The sequence below is a fragment of the Alligator mississippiensis genome, chromosome 1 (assembly GCF_030867095.1).
Source record: "Alligator mississippiensis isolate rAllMis1 chromosome 1, rAllMis1, whole genome shotgun sequence".
In the NCBI taxonomy this organism is placed as follows: domain Eukaryota; kingdom Metazoa; phylum Chordata; order Crocodylia; family Alligatoridae; genus Alligator; species Alligator mississippiensis.
The window spans coordinates 113,005,302-113,026,098 of record NC_081824.1 but is presented as its reverse complement, the minus strand read 5'-3'; the positions used below and the strand labels follow the sequence as shown (position 1 = coordinate 113,026,098).

At 43.6% G+C, this 20,797-nt stretch overlaps 1 protein-coding gene across 3 annotated transcripts in view; it reads right to left on the bottom strand.

Annotated features, from left to right (window-relative positions):
• Positions 1–20,797, bottom strand: part of L3MBTL3 (L3MBTL histone methyl-lysine binding protein 3) — a 164,790-nt gene that overhangs the window by 37,204 nt on the left and 106,789 nt on the right. For all 3 annotated transcript variants that reach the window (XM_059712941.1, XM_014611069.3, XM_014611070.3), the window contains exons 16-17: positions 17,910–18,012; positions 1,309–1,455 (exon numbers count right to left, since the gene is read on the bottom strand). In XM_059712941.1, coding sequence (XP_059568924.1) covers positions 1,309–1,455; positions 17,910–18,012 — 250 coding nt within the window. The remainder of the gene's footprint in view (positions 1–1,308; positions 1,456–17,909; positions 18,013–20,797) is intronic.

Here is a 20,797-nt window from a genome sequence, read left to right as displayed (position 1 = left end):
GAGGGGAACGGGCAGTGTATGTGTTGATATAAATAGCTGCTGTAAATAGCTTTGTGAGCAGGACACCTAGACACACTTTTCACCCCAGGGAAAGTCTCGGTCTGGCAGCAGGCTCTGCTCCCTGATTCCCGATAAAATGTTTAATTTGATGACAAAATGTTAATTCCTGGGTTAATACAATACTTTTGTAATTGTTTTGTTGAGAGGGTGGGACTGTGCCTAAGAGAAAGTGTAGTCCCAGAGTGTACAGAAACCTGGATGAGAAAGTAGTCCCAAGGAGGACAGAGAAAGCAATCCAAAAGAGTACAGATTGGAGTTCAAGGAAGGACAGAAGCAACTGCAGTGGTACAATAAAGATTGTTCAGAGAAGAGTTGTCTGCTGTGGGATGCTGACATTCTGACTCTCTCCCTGCCTCTCTGAACCCCCGCTCTCCGCTCCTGGGAGATGACCAAAAAACTGAAGCTCTCTGAAGTGGGTGTTCTATGGATCACTGGGTAATTCCCAAGAAAGAAAAGGTAGGGTGGCACAGTCAGAGGCTTGCCCCTTCTGCAGGCCTGCCAGGGATGTGGGTCCTTCGGAAGAGTGAGATCAAAGAACATTTTTTCCTGAGGAGTCCTTAGGCACAGATTCAATTCAACAGAAATTCACAGGCAATTCAAACCTGGGTGAAATTGTTGAATGCAACACATTATCATGTTTCACCCATAAGTGGTCCTCAGAAATCAGAAAAGGTTACATTTATTTTAAAATGCTGCAAAATCTAAAACTTGTGATATAAGAAAAAACCTCTGAGGAACTTCTTGCTGTAATATCCATTGACTTTCTCCTGGCAGGTCTGTTATCTGCTCTTGCAAAACTTATTCCTAATACCTTGATTCCTCACCTTCCCAATAAAAGCAAAATGTATTATGGCTGTTTTTCAAACAGCAACATTCATGCATACATGTGGCAATGAGGCTGTTCTGGCAAACAATAAAAATGCAAATGAACTACTTCTGCAATCAGAATCAATCATTTAAAACCCAATCTGAAATTACAATTAACATCTTAATGATTTGCACTCTTACCAACAGTAAAAATGCACTCTTGCTAAAAATCACAGATAATGAATATGCATTGCTCTTTGTTAGATCAACGATCTACTGTATCAGCTCTGATATCCTGATTCCCTAGAAATGCAAATACAGAGAAACATATAGGCCTTTTGCAACCAAAATACCTTCAGGTACTGTGAAGTATGTAGCAGAGAATTGAAATAAAACGATGATATTATTGTTAGTTACTACTAGTGTTTTAATCATAATTACTTGATGACAGGAGAGACTGATCTTTCGTTTACTTCTGTCTTTTTGTTCCTGGGCATAGGACTGGCCAGAGGAATTTCTCCACTTAAACGATCTGGTAAGATAGTTTCTTTGTTTAAGTTGATTTCAGAATATGGGCAGCTGACAGCACTGAAAAACAAAACAGAAGAAAGCAGAAATATTTCCATTACTTAAGAAACTGGGCAGACTTTTTTAGTTTAAACAAGAAGACAATATTTGAGCCTGCTAGAAGCAGCCTGAATCAATGAACACAAAGGTGAAAAGAAATGCCTTGGTTTAATCTTGCTTGAAAATATCAACACATAACAGTGGATTGTCAAAATGTCAACCTGCAAGCCGCTTTGTTCTTAATTTCCTTGTACAGCAACTTACTATCACAGGATCAATCTTATAGCATAAATTCTAGAAAATACTGGTAATAGAGAATTCTTTGATGAATGTTCATTAACACACCAGCTAAAATGAATACTCAATCTGTCTCATCTTTATGTCTGAGTGACAACTGGAGCTGTGCTACTCATTTCACACAGTAAACTCAAGAAGCAAATATTTTCCTTTTGCTCCACAGAGAAGCAAACATGCTGTCCTGCTGCCTTGATATTTTTATTTTCATCTTGGCTCTCTCCCCTGCAAGACTACTGCCAGAATCTACAAGCCATTCAGAGGTGTAACAGGGCAGCCCTGTGCCTCCAGCAGTAGCATGTGTGGCTGCCAGTTGCAGCACTGATGTTTGGCCCACAGCTGCCGGGGTTGCTATTTCTGTACCCCCGCCCCCCAACACACTTCATCCCCCAAAGGGTGCCTAGACTCTTGTCCTGCTTACCCTCCTACTTAGTTACATTACTTACGGTTTTCTCCTTCCACTGAGAGTTAATCTAGTTGCTCTGCTAATGTCTGAGCAGTCCAGTAGAATTCTATGTATTTTATACAGAACATACACAAGCTACTTTGCCATGCTATCCTTTCCTTTTGACCATACCTCCTTACAATTTGTGTGGAATAAACAGATTCATGCTGTCAAGGTTGATTCAAGAGTTATCATCACTATGCTGTTCAAGTACAGCTGGCAATCGATTATCCAAAACTGTATTCTGACATCCTGTTTGAGGCTTTCTAATGGTATTACATACAAAAAAATACTATGTTACAGAGCATTATTTATACTGCAAAGCAAAGCACTCTGAGTCCTTTCATCATATCTGACAAAGTAGGCTGTCACTTATGAAAGCTTATGCCTCTGCACCAGTTAGTCTCTAAGGGCATCTTTACACATGCTCTGGGGTGGGGAGCTTTAATTAGAGTGGCTCTCTGGAGCACCTGCAGTGTCTTGTGTATTCAGGATCCCACACTTCAAAATGGTGGTGGGGGCACTTTAACTAAAATTCATTTGACAAACTTTAGTTTTAGTGCCCTCACCGCCATTTTGAAGCGCCAAGATGCTGAATACATGATATGCTGAGGCTGCTGGGGCATACTAATTAGCATGCTTAATGCTAATCAGATTTGATTAATCTAATTAGCACGTCAAAGCAGACATTGGGCACATGTATAGGTGAAATAAGGTGCTGTCCTGCACTGCCTTCTGCCAAGACCTTGAAAGTTACGAAATACCAGCTTGACAGAAATTTCTGTGGTCTTTCAATAAAACAGAAATATACCATGGAGCTTCTGCTTCTCTAGCTCTTCCCTTCCAATTTAGTTTCCACCACTCCAGTGTGCACCTCAGTGAAAGAGAAAGCTTGGCACTGTGTTTTTAAGAATAATTGTTAGAGTTGTATTAAAAAACAAACACCCCCCACCTTCTGTGCACCACTTTGTGATGAGCAGAGAAAGTCATAACAATCCAGAGATTTCTCAGGCTAAACAATATTATAATACTTAAAGGATTACTCTCTCGGATTCTGAAAGTTACATACTAGTACAGCTACCAAGCAGCAGAGATGAAAATAAATAAAAATTCCCAACTTTGAACTCACCAAGATAGAACTGAAGATGTATAAAATGATGTTCAATTTCTTGTCAATCAGCTAGAACACCTGCTGTATTCTAAAAATATGGTTTCCTAGTCATCTATATTTATCACAAGAACCCCTATCTTTGTACAATAGAAGTTCAACTACTGACATTTTGTCAATTTCCTTTTCAAGAGCGTATCTGTCTTTCCAAAAACCAATGCAAAGTTTTATTTGCGTCATTTATTGCTATACACCTGCTTTTAATAATAGAACTGTGTGGCACAAACAATAATCTACTAGTTTGCCAGCATATCCCTTGCTGCCTCCAAATTGCAGGCAACACGCAGAAAGAAAAGACTTTCCTCATTACTTTCACATCAAAAGACATGTGATGTCGTATACAAACACAGTGTATATTCTCCCCCCTTTTGCCCACTGAGCTTTGGAATCACAAACAATATGAATCACAAGTGAGACAGTACTGACACTAATGCTGAAAGAGTTGATAAAAATGGCATATTTAACATCAGGAGAAATACAAAAGGACCAGTTCCTTACATTCAGGCACCGCAACATGGGTCAATTAATCATCACTGCTGTTAACTAGACAGGATTCACAGAAATGAATCTGTTTTTTCCAGCTGGATAATTGACTCATTTGTAAACACAACAACACCTACTTGTTCTTTTTTTGTCATTCTCATAGAGCTGTGTTGAACTTGACCTGGGAAAATGCTTCAGCATATTTATTGATTTTATTTTGCTTCTATGATCACAACTAATGTCTATTACTACCCTTCTAAATCGGTAGCATCCTGTAACAATCTGCATTTACCCTGCACATCAAGCTGACTTCCCTATCCTATTTGAGAAGGACAGTTGCCTCACCTTCTTTGCATGTTCAGAGGAGCAAAAGGGCAGTTCAAACCTCTCCAGCCAAGGGAGGTTGGCCAGATGTTGTGGCACCCCCTTTGCACGGTTAGACTTTAGTGTATAAATATTCTATGCAGAAATATAAGCACAAAGGTTATTTACCCTTTTGGATGGCTGAAAAAGGGCCTCTGCAACACTGCTTCAAATTAAATAGTCCCCATGTTTATTCAAAATTTCTCAAAACATAGCACATAACAGGAAGAACCTTCAGTGCTACATTTTTATAGTTATTTTGAACTACTATTATGAAAAACTGTACTGTTTAATTTTCTGCTACAATCTCCATCTCCTAGTCCTTACTGCATCCAACAAAAGCTGACACCTTTACAGGGGGCATATATGAAACCACCGGATGCAGCTCAACATGAAGTGGCTTTGATCCAGAGGATGGCAGCAAAGTGAGAAAGAAGGAAGTGGCGTGCTATACACTTGGACTCCAACTCAGACAACATATGGATCTGTGAAACTTGCAACAAACTGTTGCTCTTGAATTAGGCTTGTCAGCCACAAATGGATTCATCAGGCATCTGACTAGACCTCTTACATGTACACTGTGATCCAGAGGATCAACGGTTGCCTACTAAATATGAAGCCAAACTTGAAATACATGACTGAAATACACGCCAGGTTTGGTTTTTTAAAACAGGTGCATATATTTGTTCCTCTAGTGTTTTTCATATTGGTTGTGTAACTAAGAAAGTTTAAAGTTCATGTTGGAAAAAGATGGGGTTTGAAGAGAGGATGGCTCCCAGCTATATCTGACATACAAAGGCACACAAATTCTGATTTAGAGTAAGAGTTTGTGTATACATCTGATTTAAAAATGGATTTAAGCACAGGCACAGGCACCTTGCTGAATCAGTACCATGGTCATTAAATTCAAAAGACTTGGAGTCAGGAGATTTTTGATACTTTCGGCTTTGCTGCTGACTTGACTATGTGACCTCAAGCAAACTGTGTAATGATCTGGGGGGCTTACCAGGCTCACAAGAATGCCATGATGAAGCTTCATCCTCTGACACTTATAAAGCTCTTTGAGCTACTTACCAGACAGCAGTTTAGAATATAAAGCAATGCTACAGTTTGTATTGTATATAGTTAAAGGAAACTTTACACTTCAATTATAATCTGAAAACATTTGTCCTTTATCCTGACACTTCCTTTGTACTCATCTCATATAGCAGCAGTAACCTTGAACAGTGTGGAGGGGAGGTGGTCCCATGGAATTTCACAGACCTACTACCAGGGTCTTTTTGTTGGCACAGTGCCATGTGATTGTTAAGATGTGCTTATACTTCTTAAGTTCTAAAGTCTAAAAAATTCAAAATGGGCTCAAACTTCATACTTCTTGGAGTGCTTTTATTTGTATAGTAAATATTTTTGTGCTTATTATTTTAACACTAGTGAACTGCCCATCAAGAATGACGGCGGGATGGAGCGCTGCCTTGATGGCAGGGAGGGAGGGGAGGTGAGGCCAGTGCTGCGCTGCCACCACCCTGCGCCACTGTTGCCTCCAAGGAGCGGGGCCCGGGGTGGGGGGGAAGAGGAGGGCAGTGAGGCCAGCACCATCCTCACTGTCATTCTCCCCCGCCTCCACATCTGTTTGGTTGTGGTGGCCTCTACCCACAGCACCACCAGGGAGGTTAGGGGTTTGGCTCTTGACAGGATGTTGTGGGACACGCAACCTGTACTGCAAATGTTGCTGCCCACCCCTGTAGCTGCTTGCTGCCAATTCCTGTGGGGACTGGTAAATTTGATGGTAGCTGCAGTAAATGCCACATTGACAATTCCCCCTGCAGTAGCTGGAGGCTGACAAGGGGACATGAACCCCATGATTGGGTGACTCCTGCCCTCACTTCTGGATTCCCCCGCTGGAAGAAGACAGCGGGCCAGATGCCCTGCCTCTCTGAGCCATATGTTTGATCCCCTTTTTTTAGATTATGAGGCTTATGTAAGAGTTCAGGGCATAGATTCTCAAACTGCTCTGCTTATACTCAGAAGCTCCAAGATACATACTCAGGAAACTCTAGGCCAAAATGGAGGTACCAAATGATTTTAGGTGCTTAAATTGTTTTGCAGCCCCTCAAGCTGGGTTGATTTGGATAGCTTTTGGGGAATTAAAACCCTAAATTGTTCATGAGTTCCACTTAGGCACCTATAAGAACAGTTTGGATCTGGCCCTTAATTATGTTCAATAAGGACAAATGCAGAGTCCTGCACTTAGGAAAAAAATAATCCCACGTACTGCTACAGCTTGGGAACAACTGACTAAGCAACAGTTCTGCAGAAAAGGACTTGGGGATTGCAGTGGACAATAAGCTGAATGAGCCAACAGTGTGCCCTTGTTGCCAAGAAGGCTAACAGCATATTGGCCTGCATTAGTAGGAGTGTTGCCAGATCAAGGGAAATTATTATTTCCCTTTGTTAGGCACTGGTGAAGCCACGTCTTGAGTACTGTGTCCAGTTTTGGGCCCCCAGTACAGAAAGGACATAGACAAATTGGAGAGGGTCTAGCAGAGGTCAACAAAAATGGTTAGAGAGGTGGAGCACATGACTTCTGAGGAGAGGCTGAGGGAACTGGGCTTATTTAATTTGGAGAAGAGAAGACTGAGAGGGGATTTAATAGCAGCCTTCAACTACCTGAAGGGTGGTTCCAAACAGGATGGAGCTAGAGTGTTCTCAGTGGTGGCAGATGACAGAACAAGGAGCAATGGTCTCAAGTTGCAGCAGGAAGTTTAGGTTAGATATCAGGGAAAACATTTGTATGAGGAGGGTAGTAAAGCACCAAAACAGGTTACCCAGAGAAGCTGTGGAATCTCCATCTTTAGAGGTTTTTAAGACCTGGGTAGACAAAGCCTTGGTTGGGATGATATAGTTGGGGATGGTCCTGCTTTGAGCAGGAAGTTGAACTAGATGATCTCCTGAGGTCCCTTCTAACTCTAATGTTCTATGATTCTATGTTCTGTTTGGGTCAATGGGGCTCACCCAAGTTTTAATAAATAAGTATTCCCATTTACAAAAGCCCCCATAGCAAATGATGTTAAATGACATTCTCAGCAGAGAGTTAAAGGACTCAATTAGCATAGAGGTCAAGCTATCAAACTAAGGGTCATGTCGCACTGACACATCACCTGTCCACAGATGAATCATAACATGACAGTCACACTAACATGGGAGCAGAGGGAAAAGGTTACACTGTTATGTGCCCAGACTGCATTTGTTCCGTGGACAGGATACTACAGCTTCCTGTGTTGCTGCTCCAGCACTCCAGCACTAAGTACAACATTTACACTAAGAAAAATCTGTTCTGGAAGGCTCAAAAATGATTAGGGTAGAGTAGAAATAATGTACTGATTATTATTACTGTTATACTGCACCTGAAGAGTCCTTCTGTGTAAAAAGCCAAGCGCTCTCAACTGTATGACAGCTTTGTACTGTCTGCCTGCTTCACAGCTGCCAGTCAGGACTACAAAATAAGCCTGACATCCACTGTCAGGTTCCTCCTCAGCCAACTGTATTATTCACATCCTGGTAAGCATTACATCATAGGGCACCCAGGCTAGGATTTGGAAAATATGTGAAGTATGCCAGGGTAGGGGCTCAAGTAAGTATCTGAAAAAATCTTGGATTTCATTATCTTTTAAGTTTCAAGACGTTTTTAATTGCTTGGAAACATCAGACTTTGACTAAGTACAAAACAATACTATAGCAGACAGTCTGAATCAACAGTAGTAAGAGAATCATGATCTCCACATCCCCATATATCCATACAATGGACTGTCCTTTCAGGTCAATTTCAATGTTTATTTCGATATTAACTGATTTCATAGGCAGGGAAAAAGTGAGAAGGACATGAACCTTTCACTTTGAGTGCCAAAAGACAGGAAATCAATGGAATAAGCTGAGACCCAGAGAGACTATGTGTCTCTGGAAGTTAAACACAGTCCATCTGAATTCCTCATCTGACAGCATCCTCAAGAGTCAGACTACAGGACTGTGCATCTTAAGTAAGTTAACAACACAGGACAAGTCACAACACCCAGCAGTAACAAAAATTAAGTGAAAATTAATGTTGGTTTTATCACGTTTCTTTCGCTAAGTTAAACAAGATTCCTCTGTATTTCCTGTGTTAGGTTAAACAAGGTTTCTCTGTGTATGTCTTTGCCAACTATTAGTTTATTCTTTTTAACAACTTTCATATCATGCTGATTGGCAGCATGCTGTCATTAATTTCTGCTAATCCAAATATTTTTTGATAATAAAGAATAGGGCTCAGAAACATATAGCCCACAAGGCCACTGGATACAGCCTGTGGAAGTGGTGGGGTTTGGTAGCATGCTGGCAGCAAGGGGCTTTGCCCACACCCGCATCAGGCAGCAAGAAGCTACCCCAGGCTGGGCAGCTAGGAGCTATGCTGCACCTCAGCTGGGGGATGGAGACAAGCAGAGATGGCCATGGCATAGTTGGAACAATGTCCCGCCTCAGACCTGAGCTGGGTTGTTGTAGGCTCATGGCTCTGAAAGGCTGCTGACCAGTGCTCTAGACCAGACAACAACTGTGCACCAGAATGAACGCACACCGGAAATCCATCAAAGACAGAAACACCCAATTACCGGTGGGGGCACATTTCTCACAGGAGGGTCACTCTCTCTCCAATCTCTCAGTCCTGATCCTCAAGGGAAACTTACACAACACTTCCCAGAGATAAGCCTATGAGCTCCATTTCATCAACCTGCTGGATACTAGAGATCAGGGACTAAACATAGACATTGGATTTTTGATACATTATAATCTGCCTGGCAACTGACTCCCCAGCCCAGCCCAGCCCAGCCCCTGGCTTCTTTACTTTTCATTCCATCCAGGAAGAGCACACACCAACTGCTGCAGCTTCCTGAGCTTGACGAAGGGTTTTTAAACCCGAAAGCTTGCTTAATAACTATTCTCCAACCATTTGGGTTGGTCTAATAAAAGATATCAAATTCACCCAAGGAACCTTGTCTGCCTATATCCTTAGACCAACACAGCTACAACCTAAACCCCTGCAGTGCTCTAGAAGGCACTTGATCTTAGTCACAAAAGGCCAAGTATTAAACAGTGGGAAACACCAAGAGATGCAACTATCCTTTACACTTTACAAAGTATGGTTATCATCTCATTCAGCGCTCTTGAAGCAGTTTTGGGCTAAACAGTGAGAATGACACAACTGTTCGTCACAATGGAATTATGTATAGCCAAGACACTTACGGAAAAGAAAAAAACAAAACTTTTCAAGATAGCATTGAAATTAGATTGGAATGAATTTAGCTAATACTATATGAAACTAAAATAAATGGGAAGAATTGCTGGTTCAGAGTCTTCAATGCCCTATGTCAGTGGCAGAACATACTATCAGACTCTGCTCAACAGTATCCCAGGTATTTACTCTCTCTCACATATAATTTTTGAGTTTGCACAGTTATGAGCTGTGTTTTTCTAACTGAAAGTCTACCTTTTTTTCCTCTGAAAGGACCATTAAAATTGTACCCATCTTATATGCAAGGTTTACCTATATAGTTCTGCCTTTTGAACCCACAATAGTTTGTGCCTACAATAAAACCGTCAAGTCAAATTAATTTCAGTAGTTATTATTTTAATATTTTTAGTCCATTTAACTTCTTTGGGTCCTTTACTTGGCTATTTGATTGTACTGTGGGATTTTACAAGTAGGGGTCTCAAGGTAGCAATCTCAAGGTAGCCACTGAGCCATTTCACGGACAGATGCCCAGGCTGGCAACCATTTTCACAGGCAGAGTGCAGTGCTCCCTCACATTTCTGACTGGCCAAGGGGCCCCTGTAGCCCTACCCCTTGCTGCTGATTGGTTGCGAGAGCTGTCCATCATGCAGCCCCACCTCACTGCCAATTGGTGGAGAGGATTGGGGCTGTAAGACGGACAGAATTTATTTTATTATATTCATTGAGGCATCCGTAGGCTTTCAAGTTGCTTTGAAATTGTAAATATATCAATAAAACATTGTGTTCAAATGATACCTATATATATAGTGGCATTTCATTTTGATAGTGGATTTGGGGTTTTTAAATCAGAGAATGTGTGTGTGTGTTTTTATCACAAAAATTGTGGTTTTTAAACACAGAAAACCAGGATCCCTTTTTATAAGTGCAACAGTAATTCAAGGTCTTTACTTTGAGTTATTGATGTACTGTATTTTATCACATACTGTATTCCCCAAATAAGACATGCACTTTGTTTTCAGGAAGGACAAATTAAGCTAAAACATTTCCAAAGTTAAGGCTGCACGGAACTAATCTTCAGTTCACTCACCCACCTTTTTTTGCTCAACCAAAAGCTGAAACCCTATCTCTGTTGATGAAGACTGGCCTCCATGGGTAGATCTACGATTTTCAAAAATGCTAAAAACAACCTGCGAGACTGAAAGAGTGGAAGAGAGACCTGAAGTAGCTAGGTCAAAATTGCCAGAAGAAAGCTTAGCTTAATTAGTGGAAAATTAAACCCATTAAAAAGGTAAGACAATCATTAACTCTTGTGAAGGGAAGAAGAATGAACAATTAAGTCACCTGACTCCCTGAGCTGCCAGAATAGAAATGCCACTGCTGCTGCTGTGTGGAGCAGGAATCAAAGCAGGATGCTTCTATTCCAGAACTAAAATCAGCTTCCTTGCTTAAAAGACACATCTGAATTTTAAGTGGCTGATTTTTCAGGAAAAAGCATATATATATGCAAGTAAATATGGTATATTAAGAAACATGGCTGTTTTTCCTAAAACCAAAGTTTAAGGTCTGGGGTCAATTTATATGCAAAGTCAGCTTCTAATCAGAACAATACTATAACAGATTTGAAATTTATAGTAAAATTGCCTTGAATAATATTTCTTTGCTGCCTATGTATTTCAGCAACTTTCCTACTACTTGATTAATGATAAGTATCAGGTCTGTACAGAGTACAGTGTACACACTTTAAATATATAATCTGAGGACCAAAAGGCTATGTGCTTAACTAGAGTAGGCACTTATCTGGACCCAATGAAAACAATGCTTGTAAGAGAATAACCAATCTCAACCCCTTTCAGGGCTGTGGCACTAACAGCCTTAAAACTTTCCTATCAATTTCAAGACTTCTAACAGCAGCTCCCAACAGCTGCTACTCTTTCACTGTTACTGGTGCTAATTATGACACAGTCAAACAGAATATAACCACATTAAAAATAGCCAGTAGACTTGAAAGGTGCTAAGCACTAAATTAACAGAGAGATCATCTATGTTTGTTAAATGTAAGGAAAGGGATGAGACCTCCATCATGTTATATAGTGATGTGAATAATGCTCTTATCCACAAGTGCTACAGGAGACACTGGCTAGGGAAAGCCTAGTACCATAGTTGAAACTGGCTCAGCTGAAGCCAATACTCTCTCTTATTACCCACTTATTGTTAAGTATTGCCTGCAACTACAATGAATGGCAAAATGTCTTTATTCTATTCTGCTCATCTGAAAACTATCAAAACACTACAACAGATAATGTTTATTCATCAACGACTCTGATGTTTATTCATTGCAAACTGACCCAAGACACTAACAAACTGCATACATGTGTCTGCTCTGCATGACTGCCAGGTTTTCAAGATTATTTCTTGCACAGTGCATTAAGGAGTACACAATTTACTGTTCCTCATAAATATACAGGCGATTTATATAATGTTATCTATTTGCATACAGGTCCCATTGTCTCAGTCTCTCAGCACACAATTCTAGATCCACGGCTGACATCAAGTCATTCTGAACATTCACTTTTTAAAAAAGTGCACACATTAACCCTGCCATAATTAATCATCTGAGGCTTTCATCTGGTTCCTAAGGAACAAGCGCTCAAAATTATTTCAAAACTGCTTAGCATTGTAAATGATCATTCTGCCTGCTCTCAGGCATTTACTCTGCAGACATATTGTACCTTGCCATGGAAAAAGAAAAGATAAGCATGGCAAAATACAATTTGAGGTTGCTGAGATGAGAGAGCCAAGGGACTGCAGTCCGGTGTGGATAATTACACCAAGTTTACAATGTCTTTGTTAATTCAGGGGGAAAGTGGCAGTGCAGTTTTAGAATTTTTAGGATGACCTGGATTCTCAAAACTGTAGACTCCAGATAAACAAGGAATCTATTTTTTTTCCTTAGACCAATTCAAGCAGAGAACAATTCCAGTGCACAGAGCAAACCAATTAATGAAATAAGATATTTACAGGGTTAATGGATTTGCTATCAGTCTTATGATAGCTTTGAGTCTTTTGGTCAATAAAACCTCTCTGGTTATATTTATATCCCTGGAACTATCAGGCATTATGCATACAATAGGATTTCTAAGACTAGAGTAAAATAAAATAAAAGACAATAAACTGCAATGATTGTATTTCTCTTTCAATATTCAGGCATGAATAAGCATAATCATTTTAAGTGGCACAGAAAATCTAGTTATAAAAACTAGATGCATGCACTGTCTTGATATATATTCCTTACTTTTTATTTCCCCTTACAACTTAAAATTGTTCGTGTCAAACTGTCTTGAGGTGAGAAAAATCAATGAATAGGTAAGTTTGTCTGACCCAGTTACTTCCTTGAATCGTTGCCTTTTTATGTTTGCTCGCTGAATAAGTTAATAAGTAAAGGGTTTGATCCTTCTCCAGTTAAAATTAATAGCAAAACGCCAATGGATTTCTATGGTGCAAGATCAGGGACTATGTTTCCCAACTCGGGGATTAAGAACAGGCAGTGGCGAAGCAGCAAAGGTGCAGAACAGGAGATGGCAACAGCTGCTATAACACAGATCTGCAAATGTGTTTTTTTCCACTGACTGCAAAAAGCTCCTGATGTGTTAGACAGGTCAGACTAACAGTCCCTTCTGACTTTGAAAGTTATGAGAACAGCCACCTGCTTCAGTAGTTGCACTTTAACACATGGAATTCCCTCCCCTGCATGCATAATTTTTCAGCATCAGATCAACATAAGCCTCTTCTCAGCTCTTCACTTCAGTCATAAAAACTTACAAAGCTTGGGCCATCAGGTTTATGCTGACATGGGTGTCGTGGTGGGCTGGGGACGGGACTGTGTTGGGCTGTTCCGGGCAGGGGCTAGGCTGGGCTGTGCTTCGGACAAGCAGAAGCAGCAGCACTGGAAGGGCGGTTGGGAGAGCTATGACAAATTCTGGAGTGGCTGTAGCACCCTTACCCACAGCCCCTCTCCCACAGGCCTCTGTGGTGAGGGAGGGAGTGGGGCTGGAGCAGGGGCAGGTGCTGCCCAGCTGGGGCAGAGCATGGGACAGGGCTGTGGGAGCTCATCTGGGGGCCCGCGTGCAGATCCGTAGCCACGTGCCCCTCATGCTCTCCCGGGGTGTGTGCAGCAGCAGGAGCCGTTACCCCCAACACCCTCCAGGATGAGCCGCTTGCGGCTCCAACCTACACTCCACCCTGGCTGGGCAGAGACCAGCCCCAGCTCCAGTCCCAGCCTCAAGAAGCCTCCTCCTGCCACAGCCCCAGCCTCACTCCCTTCCTCACCACAGGGGCCTACAGAAGCAGGGCTATGGCAGGGCTACAGCCACTCCAGAATTCACAGTAGCCCCGCTTAAGCCCCATCCCAGTGCGACCACCACCCGCCCTGAGTGCAGCCTGGCCCAGCCCCCCGTCGGGAAAAGCACAGTGCCCCAACCCACAGCAGCAGCCTTCCTGTGACCTGCATGCAGATCTGGGGGCATATGCACCCCATGCCCTCCCAGAGTGCGCGTAGCATTGGGAACCACCTGCCCACCTCCCGCATGGCTTAGTCCTGCATTCCACCCCTGCTGGGCAGCTCCTGCCCCAGCCCCACTCCCTCCCCACATCTGGGGCCTTGATCTACCCTCCCCGCAGCGGCAGCTTGCCATTGCTCTGTGCGCAGATCTGGGGGCACACCCCCCCACGCCCTCCTGGGGTACATGCATTGGCAGGAGCTGCCCCCCCTCCCCATGCCCCACTGATGAGCCACTCACAGCTTTGTCCCACACCCCGTTCCATCACAGATGAGCAGCACCTGCCCCTGCCCACTCCCTCCCTCACTACAGAGCCTCAATCTGCCCCCACCCCCCTTAAAAACAAGAAAAAATATAAAGGGGTACATGAGCTGAAACTCTAAGACAGAAGGGATACACTTGCTAAAAAAGGTTGAAAACTCGTGCACTATAGCTTTATAGGAAAAACCTTCTAGTGGAGCCACAACTTCTGCCATGAGGTGTTCCTCTGTCGGTAGACTTGTACCACCTTCCTGAATAACACAAGATTTTTCTGCTCTTATGATGTGCAACTACATAGGGCAGGGCTGTCTAACATCTAAGCAGCCAGAAGCTGCACTTCCCGACCTGGGTCTTGCTAGTGGGGCCTCCACACCATGCAGGGCATGCCAGCGCATGCCTCAGCCCCCCTGCAGACTGTACAGGTATTCCCCCCTGCACCAGATACATGGCTGCCCCCTGCCTCACTGAACTGTGTGCACAGTGCTCGGCCACCTCGCTGAACCAAACTGGCCCCATTTGGCAAGTTGGTCAGCCACAGCCAGCTGCGTCCAGGGTGCGAGCTCTGAGCAGGCAGGGTCCTGCCACTGGCCTCCGTAGCAGGAATTCTGGTATTCCCTATTGGAAAACTGAAAAATCCCTGCATGATAAAAAAATCCCAAAGTCACTGTAAAATACCCCAAAAACCATGTTCCTCCACAATTAAAACAAAAGACCACTAAAGAGAGAGAGAGTGAGAGACAACGATCAGTTGGGCAATGTTTTATTGATATATCTACAATGTTAAAGCAATTTGGAAGAGTACCAGTGTCTCTATCATAATAATAAAGTGTTAATAATAAAGAATTTTAATAAATTCTAAAAACATGTTTCATGAATTCATGAATATATGTTTTGCTGCCCCCCACAAGGGCTAGAGCCCCCCCTGGGGCCATGCCCCCCCACAGGGGTTACAGCCCCCCCACAGGAGCTACGCCCCCCTGCAGGGCCCACATGCCCCACACCAGTCCCCCAATTTCTGCCCTACTTGAACCCATCCCCTGCCAGCTCCTGCAGCCCCCCCCCCGATGGCCGCCCCACCCAGCCCCACCTTCCCTGCTCCCCCAGACCTCCCCAATGGCTGCCCTGCCCAGCCCCCATGCCCCACTTACACCCCCAGCTCCCGATGGCTGCCCCCACCCCTGGACTCCGGCATTTAAAAAAAAAAAAAGCCTCTACTCACCCCAGGAGCAGGGGCTGGGGGGGGGCTCCGGGGCCTCCTGGCAGAGCCCCCCTGGGAAGCACAGGGCAGTGTGGGGCAGCAGGGCCTGGGCTGGGGCCACTGGGGCTATCACCCTGTCCCGCACTGTGCGGAGGGGGCCCCACTGACCCCAATGGCAGCTTGAACTTCTGGTAAGTGCCGGGGGGGGGGGGGTGTCTTCTTTTTTTCCCTGGATGCTAGGATGGGGGAGCAGCAATCAGGAGGGCTCAGGGGGCTGGGTGGGGCAGTGATTGGTGGGAGCTCAGTGGGCAGGCAGGGGATGGGGCTTGGCAGGGAAGGGATCGGGGGGGGCCGGGGCCAGGTGGCAAAGGGATCGGGGAGGGGCTCAGGGGACAGGAGAGGGATGGGGCCAGGTGGGGAAGGGATCGGGGGGAACTCAGAGGGCTGAGAGGGTGAGGCCAAGTGGGCAAGGGATCAGGGGGGATGGGGGAGCAGGCGGGGCCAGCGGGAGTCCCCGCCATGATCCCCCTCCCCCCCCGCCCCCCCTCCAGTCCTCCAACCCCTTACTTACCTGCAGTGGAGTCTGGGTCTAGCTCCCTGAAGCTGGCACACTACCTGTGTGTGCTTCAGTGCAAGGGCTAACCATAGAGACACTCTGGCAGCCAAAGAATCTTTATGGAGGACCCAGCCTCCGGCTGCCTCAGGGCATAGTCCGAGACTGTGCCCTGCCCCGCTTTTTTTCTATGAAGGTTTTTTTGACCCCTGGATTTTCAGGGGTCTAATTCTGCCCCCGTGCTGCAAATATGCAGCGCAGGGAACTTTTTCTCATTCCTGCACATGCCTCTTGCAGCGTCTCAAAGGGGTATGAGACGCTGCAAGAGGCACGTGCGGGCTGGTCTGGACACACCCACAGTGTTACTGATATAACACTAATGACTGGCAGGAACATGAACTTTTATTGGAAAAATTATAGAAGCTGGGGACTTAGAAAATCCAGCATTTTCTGGCTAGCAGGCCTTACTTCTCTGCTCAGGGTCAGACTTATCAGCACATTTGGAATCAGGAAGGAATTTTACCCCATAATCAGTAGACAGACTGTGGCGGGGATAGAAAGGTTGCCTTCCTCTGTAGCAGGGGCCATGGTCCTCTTTCTTGGATCTCTTAAACATATGCCATATACTTTAACAAACTACTTCTTGTCCTTGGCAGTAGCAGGATATTGACAGTGCCCTGATCTCCCAGCTTTACCTGTCGCAAGTTAAAGGGTGTTTTTAGATTTCAAACATTATGCCTGATCATCTGGAGCATCTGGAGTCTTAAACCACTGATGAGACTGCTGAGAGCTGATGGGAGACTCTGCTTAGGTCCTGGAAAGATCTAGGCACTCTCTCAGAGTCTGGACATCCAACACACACAACAGATGTAATCCACAGCTTGCACCTCTCATGAACAAATGCACCAAGCTCAGGAACCCAACTCATGTGCTTTCTCTGCTGTGGTCATTCCACATTGCACATGCAACACACCGAACATGCATCCACAGAGACATAAGTGACGCATGTTGGAGGACTTGTCTTTAAGAACAGATTAGACAAACAATTATCTAAGATGGTTTAGTCAGAGGTGATCCTGCCTTGAGCCAAGGGGATGACCTCTTGATGTCCCTTCCAGCCCTACTTTTCTATGATTTTCTACCTAAGTTCTACAGAGTTTGCCAAAGCCTTTGATTCCAGTTGATATTTATTTTTGTGCTTAAACACTTTGCATTGATTGCATTTCATTAATGGGGCAGGGGTCTCAGGGTCATCTTATACTGTAAACATGCTTAAAAATAATAATAGAACTTGTGATCTCGTTCTCTCTTTTCAATTGGTCTTTCCCTTGCCAAATCTTTTTACAGAAGACCTGGGACTCTCTCATTTCTTTAACTTGCATCAGAAAGATGCACAAGGAAGGTAACGATAGCAGCAGGCTCATCTGATAGAGGTAATGACAGAAGTAGAGGATATTTTAAAAATGCTCTGCCAAAAAATTAACAAAGAAATAAACATAAAAAATTGAGCCATAATAAAACTACCACCTGGATCATTTTAAATGTACAAAGTTGATATAGCACAATTTTTGCATCATTTTCTAATCTGAACAGTCAAATGAGTAGCCCTATTAGGAACAAAGAGAAGAGCTACTAGATTTGTTATTTGCAAGAAGAAAAACTGTTGAATATGCTTTTTCTTGGCACACCTTGCTGCAAATAAGTTACAGAAATAAGTTACAGATTGTTAATGTTAATTTCAGCAAGTTCACCATGGCAACTGAAGTCAATGTGCATCTAATTTATTTTCAACTCTGCCCTGCTTTCTTGAGAACAGGAATTAACAGGTGCCCTCCATCTAAAGGATATAATAATACAAAGCAGCAGTTAAGAAGCAACTGTCTATAGAATGTACCTATGATGGCCCATGTGTCTTGCTCGTTTCATGTGTCCAACTCCTTTGCATCCTGTAGTAGGGCATCCTCCATTTTCTAAAGCTTCCACTAATTCCAAGGGACCTACATACCAGGAAAAAGTGTGAAAATAAAAGCCATTACATAAAATCAAACAGTAGCAAGAATAGGGCGATTACATTAAAATACTGAGAATTAGTAGCTAAATAACACATGATTTAAAAGTACTTTTAAAAATAATTTTTGCAAAAGTATGATGAAAATAACAAATTTCTATAGGAGTAATAAAATAGTCTGTGTAAATGAACAGGACAAGTACTTGGAGCAACTGTTTTAATTGTAAAAACACATATATTCATAGAATAGAAGCTGCAGCTATGTCATTTAAAAGGGGAAAAGCCAAACTAAGACTTCCAGCTGTGTTTAAAGACAGAGAAATCTGTTCATAATAGATATTGATCTTCAGTGCACTTGGCATGAATTTTCCAAGCTAAACAAAAGAGAGAAAATCAATGAGGAATACAACATTGTAGCACATCTTTGACAGGTTTATTCTGCTGAACACTTGGCATATCTAGCTTTTATCAACAGATAACAGTAAAGATTATAGAGACTTTGAAGAGTATGACTGAGACATTAGCTCTGGTACTCAAACAAAATGACAACACACAATCCATTATTTGATAGCATGTGACACACTGAGATTCTCTAGCAAATATGAACTGCTTTCAGTCTTTCTTTCTTGAAAAAAAATACACCTACATGGCATAGATCAAGCGACACAGATACATATTCAGATACACATAAGAGATATATAAAATGTACCTAAGTATTCTTTCCTACAGGCAATACATATTTTCATTCATACCAAGAATAACAAAGGGAGTATGACCAATGTGTATGTGTATATATGGCTTAGATAAATCGACACTGGGGGCATCTACACAAAAATACTGTACTGCAGAGCTAACAGTCACTGTCTATACATGTGGGAGCTATTAGTCCATAGTAAACTAATTAACTCTGCCCTAAGATAGTACAGTGTGGAAAAGACTTACCTGATAAGGAGTGGAGGCGGTGGGATGCTGCACCGGAAGATGAAAGTGGTGAAAGTGAAACCGCGGCAGGCAGAGCCACCATGGGAAAATACAAAAAGGAAAAAAAATAGTCGAGCCCAAAGGAGCTGGGATTGGCACCCCCATCAGTGTGGGCATGCTTTATAACAGTGTATCAGGAACAATTGGGTGGCCAGAACCCCAGGTCCAAGACAAAAGGCCCAGTGGAAGACAAGCAGGGGGGACCGGAAGTGGCATCCACAGCCAGCCCAGAGGGGCCAGAGAACACAAGCAGTCCCAGTGAGGGCACGTGGTGGTTACCCCAGGAAGGGGTCTCCACAAGATTGCAGGACCAGAGAGGGCCCAAGGATTTGTTTACAGGGCCAACGTGGATCAAGGAAGTCAACAGTGGAGCCTGGAGCCTGGCAGGACTCAGCGGAGCCAGGATACAAAGGAGACTGACAGACAGCAAGTACCAAGCCTGGGGCAGAGGCGACACATCGGGGAATGGACCGGTACTGAAGCCGGTCAACGTATAATTGGAAAGGAGGAAGGCTGTGGGAAACGCTCGGGATAGTAACATTGCCCATATCCGGCAGCCATCATATTCCAGGAACCCGAGCACTGAGAAGGCACAGGACAACAGCTTCAACAATGCAGGTGACGACATCGTGGTTGGCATTAGGCAGGGTGTAGGGGAGGTGGAGCCCCACAAAGGTGGAACAGCAGGAACGACTGAGGGGAGACACCAAGGGGAGGTGGGACCAAACATCGTCCTCCCAATCTGAAGGCAATTATCATCAAAGACTTGACAAACGAGGCCCCCTGGTGAACCGACCCGAAGCCATTCCAATAACCAAGTTGTTCATCCCTAAGAATAATGGTGAGCCTTGAGAAGAATCCCCATAAGCAACGCACCAGAGAGAGACACGGAAGACTATATACTTCCTGACACAAGTACTATCCTACAGCGGTGTAGTAATATGCAGTGAAATATATGTGTAGACAATGACGACGGGGCTGGCTGGGGCACAAGGGCTTTTCAGTGCGGAGGTTGCCAGCTGGTTAGCCCTATAGTGTAGTACATTTGGGCCCAGCCAGCCCCTCTGCAGAACACTGAACTGGGTCAGGGCCGCTCTGGGGCCTCCTGCCAGCTTGGGCTGCTCCATCCCAGCTCAACATGCTGTGGTCCCTAGTGCACATGCAAATGCTGCACCTAGAAGCAATGAACCAGAGTGCATACTGTAAGATTTATCTAAGGGATTCTTTCCTACAAGAAATACACATTTCCATTTACCGCAAGGATAGTGAAGGGAATATTTGTCACATCACTAAGTAAATCTTATATTTTATATGTGCATCTGAATACGTATCTGTGTGGGTTTAAGCCATGTAGTGTACACACACACACACACACACATTTTATGACATATTTCAAAAGCATCCTTTTCATCCCACTGGTATGACGCTACAGAAATTGTATAATAGAAAATTGAGATCTCTTATCATATTAAAAAAAATCCATAGCCACAACTCAATGACATAAATGAAAACACAAATACATTCAGATATACAAAATCACGTAACATACAAGGGGCTGGATTTTATGAGTGAGTTTGTGTATCTAACTTTTTTACTACAATCTCAACTGCCATGCAAATCACTAGCTAGCTGAAAAATCCAACTTTCGTGCTCATTTGGGGCATGCAATTGTGCACGCCAGTTTTGAAATGGACAGATGCATGGCATCCATACAGATCAAGAGGTATAATATTAATTTCACTTTTGGTGTAAATCACTTCAAAGATGAGAGTTGCCCTTAACAATACTAACAA